The sequence below is a fragment of the Pelodiscus sinensis genome, chromosome 16 (genome assembly GCF_049634645.1).
Source record: "Pelodiscus sinensis isolate JC-2024 chromosome 16, ASM4963464v1, whole genome shotgun sequence".
NCBI lineage: Eukaryota > Metazoa > Chordata > Testudines > Trionychidae > Pelodiscus > Pelodiscus sinensis.
The window spans coordinates 22,483,395-22,496,482 of record NC_134726.1 but is presented as its reverse complement, the minus strand read 5'-3'; the positions used below and the strand labels follow the sequence as shown (position 1 = coordinate 22,496,482).

General features: G+C 49.8%; 1 protein-coding gene across 4 annotated transcripts in view; it reads right to left on the bottom strand.

Moving 5' to 3' along the window:
• MOSMO (modulator of smoothened) overlaps positions 1 to 13,088 on the bottom strand; it is a 52,554-nt gene that overhangs the window by 4,085 nt on the left and 35,381 nt on the right. Inside the window, exons 4-6 of one of the 4 annotated variants that reach the window (XM_075899447.1) lie at positions 11,556 to 11,628; positions 9,446 to 9,655; positions 7 to 9,254 (exon numbers count right to left, since the gene is read on the bottom strand). The exons of 2 other annotated variants lie outside the window; for them this stretch is intronic. In XM_075899447.1, the coding sequence (XP_075755562.1) occupies positions 8,709 to 9,254; positions 9,446 to 9,655; positions 11,556 to 11,628 (829 nt within the window). In that variant the 3' untranslated portion in view covers positions 7 to 8,708. Of the gene's footprint in view, positions 1 to 6; positions 9,255 to 9,445; positions 9,656 to 11,555; positions 11,629 to 13,088 lie in introns of those variants that run through there. One more of the 4 variants, XM_075899448.1, reaches the window with a different exon arrangement.

Below are 13,088 nucleotides of genomic sequence, written 5' to 3'. Positions count from 1 at the left end.
CAAAACAAACAAAAAACAAAATCAAAGTTAACATCTTGTTGAAATTCAAAACTTTTGCCTGTTTTTAGGGAAACAGTGAAAAGAGTGAACACATATCCATGTTTTGTTCTGTTTTAATAACAGAAGGCCTGCGATCCATCAATGCCTAATGCACAGGAAAAGTGATCATATGGGACATACCCTAATCTTAAGAGATCCCTGCTCTCTGTTCCAGAGGAAGGTGAAAAGAAAACTCAAGTTCCTTAGCTGTGCTGAGGGCAGAGGACTGTCCCAGTGGAGCCAGGAGTCAGACACAACCCCCAGCACTGGAACCAGGAGCCGCCTGCTGCTGGTGGCAGCCCCAACCCTGAGATCAGAGCCGGGAGCCTTCCGCCATTGCTGCTGGCAGCAGCCCCAGCCCTGAGGCCAGGGCTGGAAGCCTCTTGATGATGACAATGCTAGTGGCAGCATCCCCAGGGCTAGGAGCCTCCCACCGTTGCCAGTTGCAGCAGGGCCAGGGCCAGGAGCCTGCTAAGTCAGTTAAATGTTAGGTTAACCTAACGTTTAATCAGTTAACTGATTAATCGGGATTTTACGTCCCTAGTTCCTGTTAGTCAGCATGGCACAAAGTTCATTTCTGATCCGCAGTTTTTCAATCATTTGAACTATGTTCAGAAGAACAAGAATCACTGTTAAAAAAGAAGAATTGTAGAGGACACATTCTAATCTGATCACTATGCCTCAGAGCATTTTTATAGGTAGTTATTCTTTCCAAAAGTCAGTGTAGACTAACTTTCAACACTGAAGAAACTCACTTTCCATTAATAAAGAGAGGCCTTTTGCCCAAAAGTAGTTACACTTTCCTATTCTGCCACACAAATGTTTTACACATTTTCTGTACATGCTTTGCTAAAAATAGAAAACAGTTGTTTGCCACTACTATATTCTTTAGATTAATTAAAATAAACCACTGTTTTCTAAATGCTGAGACACTCCTCTAGAACACAAAGCATTCTGTTGAAATATAACCTCCTCTATAAAAGGCTTCAGGTTCAGATTACACAATACAGAGCAAGGATATAAGTGAGTAACCCCCTGCCCTCTGATACAGAAGCAGCAAGGGGTGGAGGAGTGGTTCTCCGCAGCACTGTCTACATGGTGCCGCCTGCCTGCATGCCTGGTTTTACTACACTTAAACTGCAGAGACGCAGCAGGGGTAGCCATCCCTTAGTGTCGAATCATGTAGTCGATAAAAACCTGTTTCAATTACACAGTTAGTGGATTACCAGCTTCTTAACATCCTTAATACAGAACACAGAGCAACTGATTTTTATTTCACTTGTATAGTTAAGTTAATATGCATGGTTGGTGTTGCTTACAACACATATCACTTTGTGTAGGCACCCAAAAAAAAAAAAAAAACCACAACCCTCTGCCAGTCACTATAAAAACCACTTAGTAAAATTACATAAAGGATTTCATTCCAGATGCGAATATGGGTTGACATTCCTTGCAGTACATTTTAATACTCAATCCACTACACAGCATCCAATATTGTCTACTCTGCTGACATCTTCTGTGTTTCTATAAGTGCTTGTGGCATAAATAATCTATTTATTATCAACCACAAGAGTCTGCAGGATACTAAGATCTTGACCAAGGCATGAAATGGTGTCCTGATATGGTTTTTAAGCAGCAACAGGATTTTCCTCATGATAAAAAGATCAGATATTGGTTGCTTTGATGCTGTATTTAAGACTATGTACAGGTGAAAAACAGTATTGGGCAGATACAGAATTTTAACTGGTAAAGTCATACAAAGCAACTATTAGGGTTTCTTTGCTCCTGCAAATCAACTTTTGTGCTTTACCCTGAAACAGTTAAATCATAATTAATAATTAAGATTTTCCAATACCACTCACCCCACACTAAGCTTACTACTTTAGGTGAAACAAACAAATCTGCACTGCCCTCACAAAAATTAAGCCAAACGTACACCAAATCTCCTTCCCTCATTCAAAAATCAATTCTAAAACCTAACCACCTCAAAAATCAATTTAACTCCTAATCAATTTTACTTCTACCTGAATAAGAGTATTTAACACAAGCTCCTCCTTTAGGGTTGCCAGGTGTCTGGTTTTCACCTGGACAGTCCGGTATTTGTAGCCCCATCCGGTAAAAAACCCAAAATACCTAACATGTATTTCTTGGACGGAAGGCTGGCGGGGACGTTCTTCCCCTGCCGAGTATGGTGGGGGGAGCGCGGGGCACAGTGACCTTTTCTTTATTTTCCCTCCCTTGACGACTTTGGTATCACTCCTCCCCCCCCCCCCCCCGGCTTTGTTTTTTTGCTCAATTTATTCCCCCCGCCATGTTTGGGATTTTTTGGTGAAAGTATCTGGCAACCCTATCTCCTTCCACTATCCATCAATTAATACTGGGCCTTATTTTTCTACAGAGTACACAAAGTCCTATACCAGAATCTTCTGCAGCACATTCCACTCCCAGCTTGTAAGAGCAGTGACTCCAGGGAATCTCTACTTCTTACCTCACCTTCTCATTCTGATATGATTTTTCAGTCTGTGAGTCTAAGGCCGTGGTCCCCAACATGGTGCCCGCGGGCGCCATGGCGCCCACGGGGGCATTTATCTGCGCCCGCCAAGTGCTCAGGGCTGGCCTGGCCCCGGGCACGTGGCGCATGCGCGGTGCCGGAGCCGGCCCCGGGCGCATGGCGCACGGTGAGCGCCGGCCCCGGGGGCGCCGCGGATTGACCCCCCGCGGTGCATGGGAGAGGGGGAGGGAGAGCGCCAGCGCCGGCCCCGGGCACGCAGCGCTTGGGGGAGAGCGCCAGCGCCGGCCCCAGGTGCGCGGCGCTTGGGGAAGGGGGGGGAGAAAGAGAGAGCGCCGGCCCCGGGCGCGCGGCACTTGGGGAAGGGAGGGGGAGAGAGCGCCAGCGCCGGCCCCAGGAATGCGGCGCTTGAGAGAGAGCGCCAGCGCCGGCCCCGGGAATGCGGCTATGGGGGGGGCGAACGGCCCCCCGGCGGGCGAACGGCCACGCCCCCTGGCACCCGACAACCCCAAATGGTTGGGGACCACTGGTCTAAGGAGATGACCATCCACAATAATTTTTGCCTGTCCTCTCTCAATTTCTTATATCTACTTTTAAATCCTGAGCTGGTCTTACATGTGGAGGGGATATGAGTCTCTCCCAAGAAGCAAAGACAATTTGAGAGTCCACTGTGGCTGGAAAAAGACCTATGGCAGGTCTGGTAGGGCCTGAAGCCCAGGACTAGGATATAACCTGTTACTTGACGTGGTTGAGACTTAAGAGAAAACGAAGGCCTAAATAAAGCAAACAAAAGGAGGAATGGGGGAACATCCCCTCCCCAGAGCAGAAGTTGAGCTAAATAATAGAAAAATAATAAATGACTAGAAGACAAAAATAAGTAAGAGAAGTAGTATGCTCTATGTCTATCTAATGGACACTATGGTGTTCATTTCAAGCCGCAGTTGAGTAGGAACTGACAGCAGTTCTGCCCTCCCCTCCCAATAATTCCCTTGTATCAGAGTCTGAGGATATCTAGAGCACAAGTGAACACCCATGAACACTGTGAGTGGAACAAAAATCCCCCCCACTCAGAGTACATGGGCATATGCACATCCTGAAGTGAAGCCCAAGCAGGACCCTTGCACATATGCATTATGATCATGTAATTAAAAACTGTACCATATGCTACTTTTTCCACAGGACCCCTCTCTCATTCAGTGCACTGGATGGAGCTGCTAGGGAATGAATAAGTGTAATGAAGGAGTCTTGTCTATAGAACCCTACCTCATTTGTTGAGGAAGTTAGGTATGCAGTGTTCTCTAGTGGGCTCATGTTCTTCTGCATTACCTCCTCCTCCATCTTTCCAAACTTGACCCATTTGCCCTGTCCTCTCAAACCTATTCTTGTCCAAGTCCTTTCTCTTCCCTTCATTCCCCAGCTCCTGGTCTGAATCTCAAGAAGTTGTGTTACTGAAACACAAGAATTCCAATACAGGCAGTCCCCGGGTTACTACAAGATAGTGACTGTAGGTTTGTTCTTAAGTTGAATTTGTATGTAAGTCAGAACTGGCGTCCAGATTCAGCCGCTGCTGAAACTGACTAGCTCCTCGGCGCTACTGGACCAACCCAGCAGCACCCCAGCTGCTCTACCCCAGGCGTCGGCGAGAAAAGCCTGGTCTGCTTGGGGGGGGGGGGGGGGGCGCACACTAGCTGCGCCCCCCTCCCAGCATACCAGAGAGACACGGAGCAAAGCCTCGGAGGACGCGGGCAGTGGGGCAGCCCAGACGCGTCGCGGTCCCGCCGCCCGCGTCTTCCGGGGCGAGAAAAGCCCCGTTCGTAACTGCGGATCCGACATAAGCCGGATCCGCGTAAGTCGGGGACTGCCTGTACATTTTTAATAGTATGATGAATAATTGTGGTTTGAAATAAAACAAATCTTTAATAAATAATCTTCCCACTTAAAGTCAGAGTGAGTGAAAAAAATATATATTTGAAATTTATAAAAAAAACAGCCAAACAAACAAACAAACAAACAAACAAGGCACACTGGAAGCTTCACAGTAAGAGGAATCTAAAAGATAAAACAGCTTTCAGGACAACACACATTTCAGCTGAAGCAATGACGACTTAGAAGATGGAGATATTTAAAAAAATTAAAATATTAAGAATCAACAGTACAACACACAGAAGTTCAAAGATAACTTCAAATCAATAAAACTGATTTGCCAAAAGATAACCCTTTACCTTAGAGTTCAGAACCCAATTCATCATGAACATTTTTGTAATGTCTCAATTTAAAATGGTGTTTTGAAATTAGAGAGACATGATCCCTACCCTGACGACAAAAACAGACCAATCAGCTGAACAAAGGAAGACGCTAGTGAAAAGCAAGCTAAATAAACAGCAATACTTCAAGATAAATGATTTCTGATTTACCATAAGACTGTTCATTGAAGAAAGGAAGAGAATCACAATGGTGTCAACTTATTTTTATTTATTTAAATATTTTTACCCCGCCTTTCTATTTAAAATATTCAAGGCGGCTTACAAAAAAAAACAAAAAACAAAAAAAAAACCCACACAATACAAATATATATAAAAATTTAAAATATGAGACCCCAGAGGGACAAAACCAGCTAAAAACATATAGAGAGAAGGAACACACACATACAAACTCAAACATTAATAAAAGCACAAATAAAAAGGGTGGCTTTAGCCTGACGCTGAAACAACGCTAGCGTTGGCACCATGCGAATGTCCTGAGGAAGAGAATTCCACAGCCTGGGAGCAAAAGCTGAGAATGCCCTGTTCCACGTAGATGTTACAGGGAACATGAAGCAAACAAGTGGGGGAACATGAAGCAAAACCTCCCCAGCTGACCTCAATCCCCGGGCAGGTTCATATGGGAGAAGATGGTCCTTCAGATACCCCGGACCCAACTCATTTAAGGCTTAATAGGTTATAACTAAAACCTTAAATTGTGCCCAGAAACATACCAGAAGCCAGTGCAGCTGCTGAAGCACTGGCATAAAGTACTCCGTATAATTAGTGTTAGTTAAAACTCAAGCAGCCGCATTCTGGACCAGTTGAAGTTTCCGAAGGCTGTTTAGAGGCAGCCCCACATAAAGTGCATTACAATAATCCAGTTGGGATGTAACATGAGCATGGATCACTGTGGCCGAGTCATGCTTGTTCAGCAAGGGTTGCAGCTCGCGGATCAAATGAAGTGGCCCAAAGGCATTCCTGGCCACTGAAGAAATCTGATTTTCAAATGTTAAAAAAGGGTCCAGTAGGACTCCCAAGCTGCGTACCTGTTCTTTCAGGGGGAGAGCAGCCCCGTCTAGAACAGGTGCCATGCCACATTTCCGAACAGATGGCCTCCTGATCCACAGGACCTCAGTCTTATCTGGGTTCAACTTCAGCTTATTTAACTTCATCCAAACCATCACTGCCTCCAGATACCGATTTAGATCAGTCACCGCCACACCTGGTTCTAATGTCACAGGGAAATAGAGTTGGGTATCATCTGCATATTGATGGTACCGTCCTCCGAAACGCCTTATGACCTCTCCCAGCAGCTTCATGTAGATATTAAACAGCGTAGGGGACAAGATGGAACCTTGAGAGACCCCACAGCATAATCACCACTGAGTCAAATAGCAGCCCCACCTTCTGAAAGCATCCCAACAGGTAAGACCAGAACCACTGCAAAACAGTGTCTCCAATACCCAACTCCACCAGGCGTCCCAGAAGGATATCATGGTCAATGGTATCAAAAGCCGCCGAGAGGTCTAAGGGAATCAACAGGGATGCACTCCCCCGTCTATCTCCCAGCGTAAATCATCTACCAGGGCGACAAAGACTGTTTCAGTTCCAAAACCAGGCCTAAAGCCAGACTGAAATGGATCTAAGTAGTCTGTTTCTTCCAAGAAAGCTTGGAGGTGCAACACCACCGCCCGCTCGTGTACCTTGCCCAAGAAAGGAATATTAACAATTGGGCGATAGTTATTTAAGTCATGTGGGTCCAGGGACGTCTTCTTGAGTAATGGTTTTATCACTGCCTCTTTCAAGGCAGCAGGAACCATAACAGATCTAAAGGATGCATTAATAATCCCCTGGACCCAGCCAGTCCTCCCTTCCTGGCTAGATTTAATAAGCAACAAAGGACAGGGGTCAAGTGAGCACTGTGGTCGGTCACACTCCTCCAATCACCTTGGGTATGTCTACACTACAGCGCTAATTCGAACTAAGCTAATTCGAATTAGCGCAGCTAGACTTAAAAACTAGTTCGAATTAGCGTTTTGCTAATTCGAACTAGCGCGTCCACACTGATTGGACGCTGGGGCGCACTTAAGGGCAGCTGAAACCGGTTCCGGCAGGGCATCAGGTCAGTAGTTGCTTTGTGTGGCTACTGTCTGAGGCTATCTGAGGCTCGTGCTTAAAGGGACCCCCCTGGACAGCCGGTTCTCAGCTTTTCCACTTGCTTGCCTACCTCGCCGAGGGACAGCAAAGCGTTTCTCTCTGCGCCCGTCTGTGTCGGTGCTTCCCTTCGGGGACGCCATCGCAGGTGGCAACATGGAGCCAGAGCTCGCCCTGCAGTTTCTGGACTTGCTGCTGCAAGCCTGCCAGCAATGGCTGGAGGCTGCCCGGCACCACCTGGTGCACGTCAGCCCCCTGCCTCTCCGCCTGGCCTCCCTGGGGGCCGTGGAAGAGCCGCGGTGGCGCCCGGACGCCGGCGTGCCCCACCGCATCTGGCATCTGGACACCAGCACCGACTGGTGGGACCGCATCATCCTGGAGCGCTGGGGAGACAGGCAGTGGACCCAGAACTTCAGGATGAAGAGGGACACCTTCCTGGAAGTCTGTGAGTGGCTTGCCCCTGCTCTGCGCAGGAGGGACACACGCATGAGGCCCGCCATCCCCCTCCAGAAGCGTATGGCCATCGCCCTCTGGAAGCTCTCCACGCCGGACAGCTACTGATCCATCGGGAACCAGTTCGGCGTGGGGAGATCCACCGTTGGAGCAGTGCTCATGCAGGTACGGCACTCGGCAGCCACTGGGCCGGGGGCGAGGGGGGCTGCAAGGAGGGGATGGGCCGCACCAGGGAAAACGGGGGGAAGGGAGGGAGGAGGCGAAAGTGCCCCGCACTGGAGGAGTCGGTCTGTCCCGTCCGTACTACACGCCGCCCGGGGGGGGGGGTTGCTTCCAGGAGTGGGGCACAGGGCACTGCCAGGGCACGAACACTCCTAACCACCCGGGCGCCCCAGTCATTCGCGCTTTGCTGTCTCTCTCTGCAGGTGGTCAAGGCCATCAACCGGGTGCTGCTCTGCAGGGTGGTCCGCCTTGCCGACCCGGACGCCGTCATCTGGGGGTTCGGCGCCCTCGGCTTCCCCAACTGCGGGGGGACCATCGATGGGATGCACATCTCCATCCGTGCCCCGGAACACCAGGCCTCCCAGTACGTGAACCGAAAGGGGTACTTCTCCGTCCTCCTGCAGGCCGTGTGTGACCACCGGAGTCAGTTCATGGACATTAATGTGGGCTGGTCCGGCAAGGCACACGACGCACGGGTGTACCGGAACTCCTCCGTGTGCCAGAGGCTGCAGGCTGGGACCTTCTTCCCCGACCGTCACATCAGGGTCGGGGACGTGGACATGCCCGTGTGCCTGGTGGGGGATGCGGCCTACTCCCTACAGCCCTGGCTCATGAAGCCCTACACGGGGCACCTCTACCTCTCCCGCCAGGCCTTCAATGTGAGGCTGACCAGGGCCCGTATCGTGATTGAGGGGGCCTTCGGGCAACTGAAAGCCCGATTTAGATGCCTCCTCACCCATCTTGACCTCGCAGAGCACAATATCCCTCCCGTGGTGGCAGCATGTTGTGTGCTGCACAATTTGTGCAAGCGAAAGGGGGAGGCTTTCCTGCCAGCCTGGATGGCTGAGGCTGAGCGCATGGCTGGCCACTACACTCATCCCCACACCGCCGCAGTCCGGGAAGCCCAGTGAGGGGCTGTCCGGATCCGGGAAGCCCTGCGGGAGAGCTTCCATGTGGAGGAGGAGGACTGAACTCTTCCTCCATGCCCCACTGGGGCGTTCTTCCACCCTCCCCTCATTCTCCTCCCTAACCCCCCTTCCTAATGTCAAATAAAGACACCTTTTTGCCAACAAAAACCTCTTTTTATTTTACATAACTGGGGTAGGGGGAGGGAGGATTGAGGGTAGGAGAGGGGAGGGGGAAACCTGGGAGGAGGGAGCTGGAAGGGGGTGGAAGGGGAGGAAGGGAAGGGAAAGCTCAGGGTTGGGGGTCCGGCTGGCTCTCCCGTCTCGCAGCACTGCGAGTGTGGGGGCGTCGGGGGGGAATATGTGTTGAGGGTGGGGCAGGAGGGACGGGGGGGAGCAGGGGCAGCAGGAGCAGGGGGAGCAGAGGCAGCAGGAGTGGGCGGAGGAGTGAAAGCTGGGCAGCTGCAGGAGCCGGAGCAGGAAGAGGCAGGAACCGGTCAACCAGGGTCTGGAGGTGGCCTCTGAGGGCACGGCCCTGCTCTTCCAGCGCCTCCAAGCTCCGCTGGCGCAGCCGAAGGTCCTCCTGGACCCAGTGGTCCTGGGTGCAGAGCTGGTGCTCCAGGAACCGGAGGTGCCGCCGCTGGTACTCCTCCTCATTCCTGGCATGCCTGCTGGCCTGGGCGGCTGTTGCAGGCGGGGTGGTGCGCCCTGCAGTTGCAGGTGCTGCAGCTGTGGTGAAACAAGAGCAGCGGTCAATTCTCCCTGGGGACAAGGTGGGTGAAACCCAGACCCCCTCTGCAATGCCAAGGCCCCTGCATGACACCGAGCTGGGGCTCCATGGTGGGCAAGGCCCAGGTGCACGGTCCCTGGGCTCCCTCTCCCCCCCCCCGTACACATAAGGGGAGCATGATGGTACTCACATGAGGAGCCCACCTCGGCCTCGGACGACACAGGTGAGGTGGTCTGTGGGGTTCCTCGGGGGTCCTGGATCCTGGGCCCTGGGCAGGCTCCTGGCTCTCGGCGTCCTCCTGCTCCTCCTCCTCGGTGTCCGGGACAGGGCCCTTTGCCCCGGGGTCAATCACCACCCGGGGGGCAGGGACGGCGTGAGCCCCCAGGATGCGGTTCAGGGCCTGAAGTGGGGGCATGCCTCTGGGTCGGCCCCTGGCTGGCAGGCCCAGGAGTAGGCCTGCCGCAGGTCCTTAATTTTGTAGCGGACCTGCTCCCAGGTCTGCTGGTGGCCTCCGGCGGCCAGGCTGTCAGCCATGCGGCCATAGACAGCCGCGTTCCTGTGGCTAGTGCGGAGATCGTGGACATTGGAGGCTTCCCCCCAAACCTCGATGAGGTCCATGATCTCCGCACTTGACCAAGCGGGCGCCCGCCTCTTGCGGCCCTGGGCAGGCTCCTGTGAGCCGCCAGCCTGGTCCCGGGAAGAGGGGGAGGGCTGGGTGGCAGCGGGTGGCTGGCTCATCTTGTGCCAGGTGCAGGGTCTGCTGGCTGGGTGCTGGCAGGCTTGCAACTGGCACAAACACTGTAGCCAGCCCGTGCCCCTTTAAGGGCTCCGGGGCCGGGAGGGGGGCAGAAGAGTTTCCCTGGTGTTGGCCAGAGCGGCCACCAGGGGAACCTGGGAAGGGCTAACCTCCCACTAGTTCGAATTAAGCAGCTACACAGCCCTTAATTTGAACTAGTTAATTCGAACTAGGCGTTAGTCCTTGTGGAATGAGGTTTACCGAGTTCGAATTAAGCACTCTGCTAGTTCGAATTAAGTTCGCTAGTGTAGCGCCTATCAAAGTTAATTCGAACTAACGTCTATTAGTTCGAATTAACTTTGTAGTGTAGACATGCCCCTTGTGCTTGAAAATAAACTAGCCCCATAGTATGCAAGAGCCACTTCTCACATTTAATATGTGATATACTAAAGAAACCAGGGATGATGCCTTTAATTATGGAGGTTCCTTTGTGGAGTCATCAGTTAAAAGTGAGTTTTTACATACAGCAGGTTTAAATCAATTAACATTAAGTCCCTGCCAAACTGTCTATTTCAGTGAGGAGCATAAAATTGGATTTTCTAGGTAATTTTCATACTGCCTTCAGTTGCTTTTCAGATTGGTTTAAAACTCCACAGACTTATTCTCTCCTCCTCCCAAATTCTAGGGTTTTTTAGGCCTCTCATAACTGTTCTCATAACACCAGGATTTCATTTCACAGCTGACTTAATCCTGGAACAAACACCATATAAAGCAGGGCTACTCAACTTTGGAAACCCTGCGGGCCACAATGATACTCACAGCACATGCCGAGAGCCACAACATAAGTGTGATTGCATATATATGCAAATATATATGCAAATAGCTTTTCACACAATGCCCCGGCATCCCAGTACTTCCTCCCTGGGGGCTAGAAATGCTGACACCCTGTACCCATCTTTTCCAGCCGCCCGTCCGCTTGCGTCTTCCAATGCTCACCCAGCCTGAGATATGCCTTGCCATTGTGGAATGTGTTCTCAGTGGAGGCCATGTTCAAAGAATTCCACCCGCGGGCCGCATATTGAGCCCTGCATAAACCTAAACCATACCACGGGCTGGAAACAAATGGGCCGCGGGCCACATGCAGCCTATGTGTTGAGTAGTCCTAATATAAAGGAGTCGGAAAAAAAATTTTTGGGGGGGGGGGGGGGGTGAAGTGTCTGCATAACTAGTTTCTTTGTGTGCCAGGGGAGTGAACTGGTGGTGTCTCCCTGTGATGTGCTTCCCTGCAAATCTCTTAAAGGGAGGTTCAGTTTGGGCTACTATGAGCAAAAATGGCCATAGTCATGTGCAGGTGCTGGAGCAGTTCAACATTGCAGAAGAGGGGAAGGAAAACACTAGGTCTTCTTTGTTGACTCTCCAGCTAAGGGACCTGCTACTGGTGACCAGGAAAGGAAGAGCTTTGGCACTACAAGCCTGAGTAGGAGCTCTGCAATAGACATGCCTTCTACTAAAATGTGCTTGTTTTTTATAATATTGATTATAAAATTATATATTCATGTCTTACCTGAAAATTTCCTTTCTTGGAATAATGAGGGCCATAGAGCCATGACACTGGGTACTCTGGTCTGCCTCCCAGGCTGCAGAGGCAAACATATCAGGGGTGTGGCTTTACCTCTAGGAAGCCACCAGTCAACACTTTAAAGGCCTAGGGAAATACTAAGCACCACTGTATATCAGAAACCAAACTTAAGCGGCAAGACTAAATAGAACAATCCTCATGGAGAGTGAGTAATTCAATGAATAATCAACAGAGTGCCAATTAATCATTCAAAGTCTTTTCCTGATTAATAGCTTACTCAGGGTGGTTTGGATTTGTGGACTTCATGACCCCCAAAAAGGAAATTTTCAGGTATGACAAATTTTCCTGTTCTCATTCATAATGAGGTCCACAGATCTAGGACATTAGGATTTTTATAGCAGCATCCACTTGCTAGAAGGAAGAACTGGATGCAATTAAGTACAGGTAACCGTTTTCTAATAGAAAGTGAAAATCTAAAGCAGGGAGAATCCACCTACTAAAGGCAACATCAGATGACAACTGGATGTTGAGCATATAACATCTGAAAGGACTGGATGACCCAGCGGATGACTCTGCAGATTTTCTTGTATGAGGCATATGCTCCATCTGCCCATGAAGCTGCTACAGCACTGAGAGTGAGCTCCTATTTTTGAAGATGAAGTTAGATTTTTTTTTTTTTTACACTTGCAGGCACCTGAGATTAGTTCTCTCAACTACCTGAAAATGAATACTGTGTGGTAAATATATACTTTGAGAGCTCTGCAGTCATTCAAAGTATGCCACAATTTCTCTTTGGAGTACAATGGATCTGGACGGAAAAATGGAAGGACAATTCCTTGAGTTCTGTGGAATCTGAGTCTTCGTCAGGCCTAACCTGAGGCTATTTGAAGGAATTAAAAGATATGTGTTTCTAATGCACACGTGGAGGTGAAACCCTGGTGTTAACACCAATAATTAAAACTCAACCAGGTCCTTGAACAAGATTATAGAACCAAAGCCTCTTTGAAGAAAAAAAGGGAGATAAGGCATATAAGAATCCCTTGTTCTTCGTAATGAGGCATATCTTGCCTTGGTCCTGTGATCCCTCTGGCAAGAGAACAACACTGAAACATTGTCATTCAGGTGGGAAGCAAACTAACCTACAACTGAGATACTAAGTATCTTTATCAGGAGATGAAACAGCTGAGTGTAAGTGCCATTCTGGAGGATCGAAGTTTTGTAAGTTAAGCAAGTCAGCCATAACATATTTTGCTTTGGATATGAAGGTAACAAGTTGATTGCAGGTTCTCCTTTGCTCACCTCATCAGGAGATAAGCTTTTCTTTGAAGGTCTGTAGTTCATATTCCTTTTGTCTGTTGATGCAAGACATGGCTGACATGCTGTCTGTCATTGTCAGCACATTAGGTAAATTCAGATGTGGGAGTAGAGCTTTGAAACTATACCGGTTTGCCCTGAGCTCTCACCAGCTGTGTTTTCTCTTCTTTGGACTAGATCTGCTGGGCAATCCTTCAACCCATG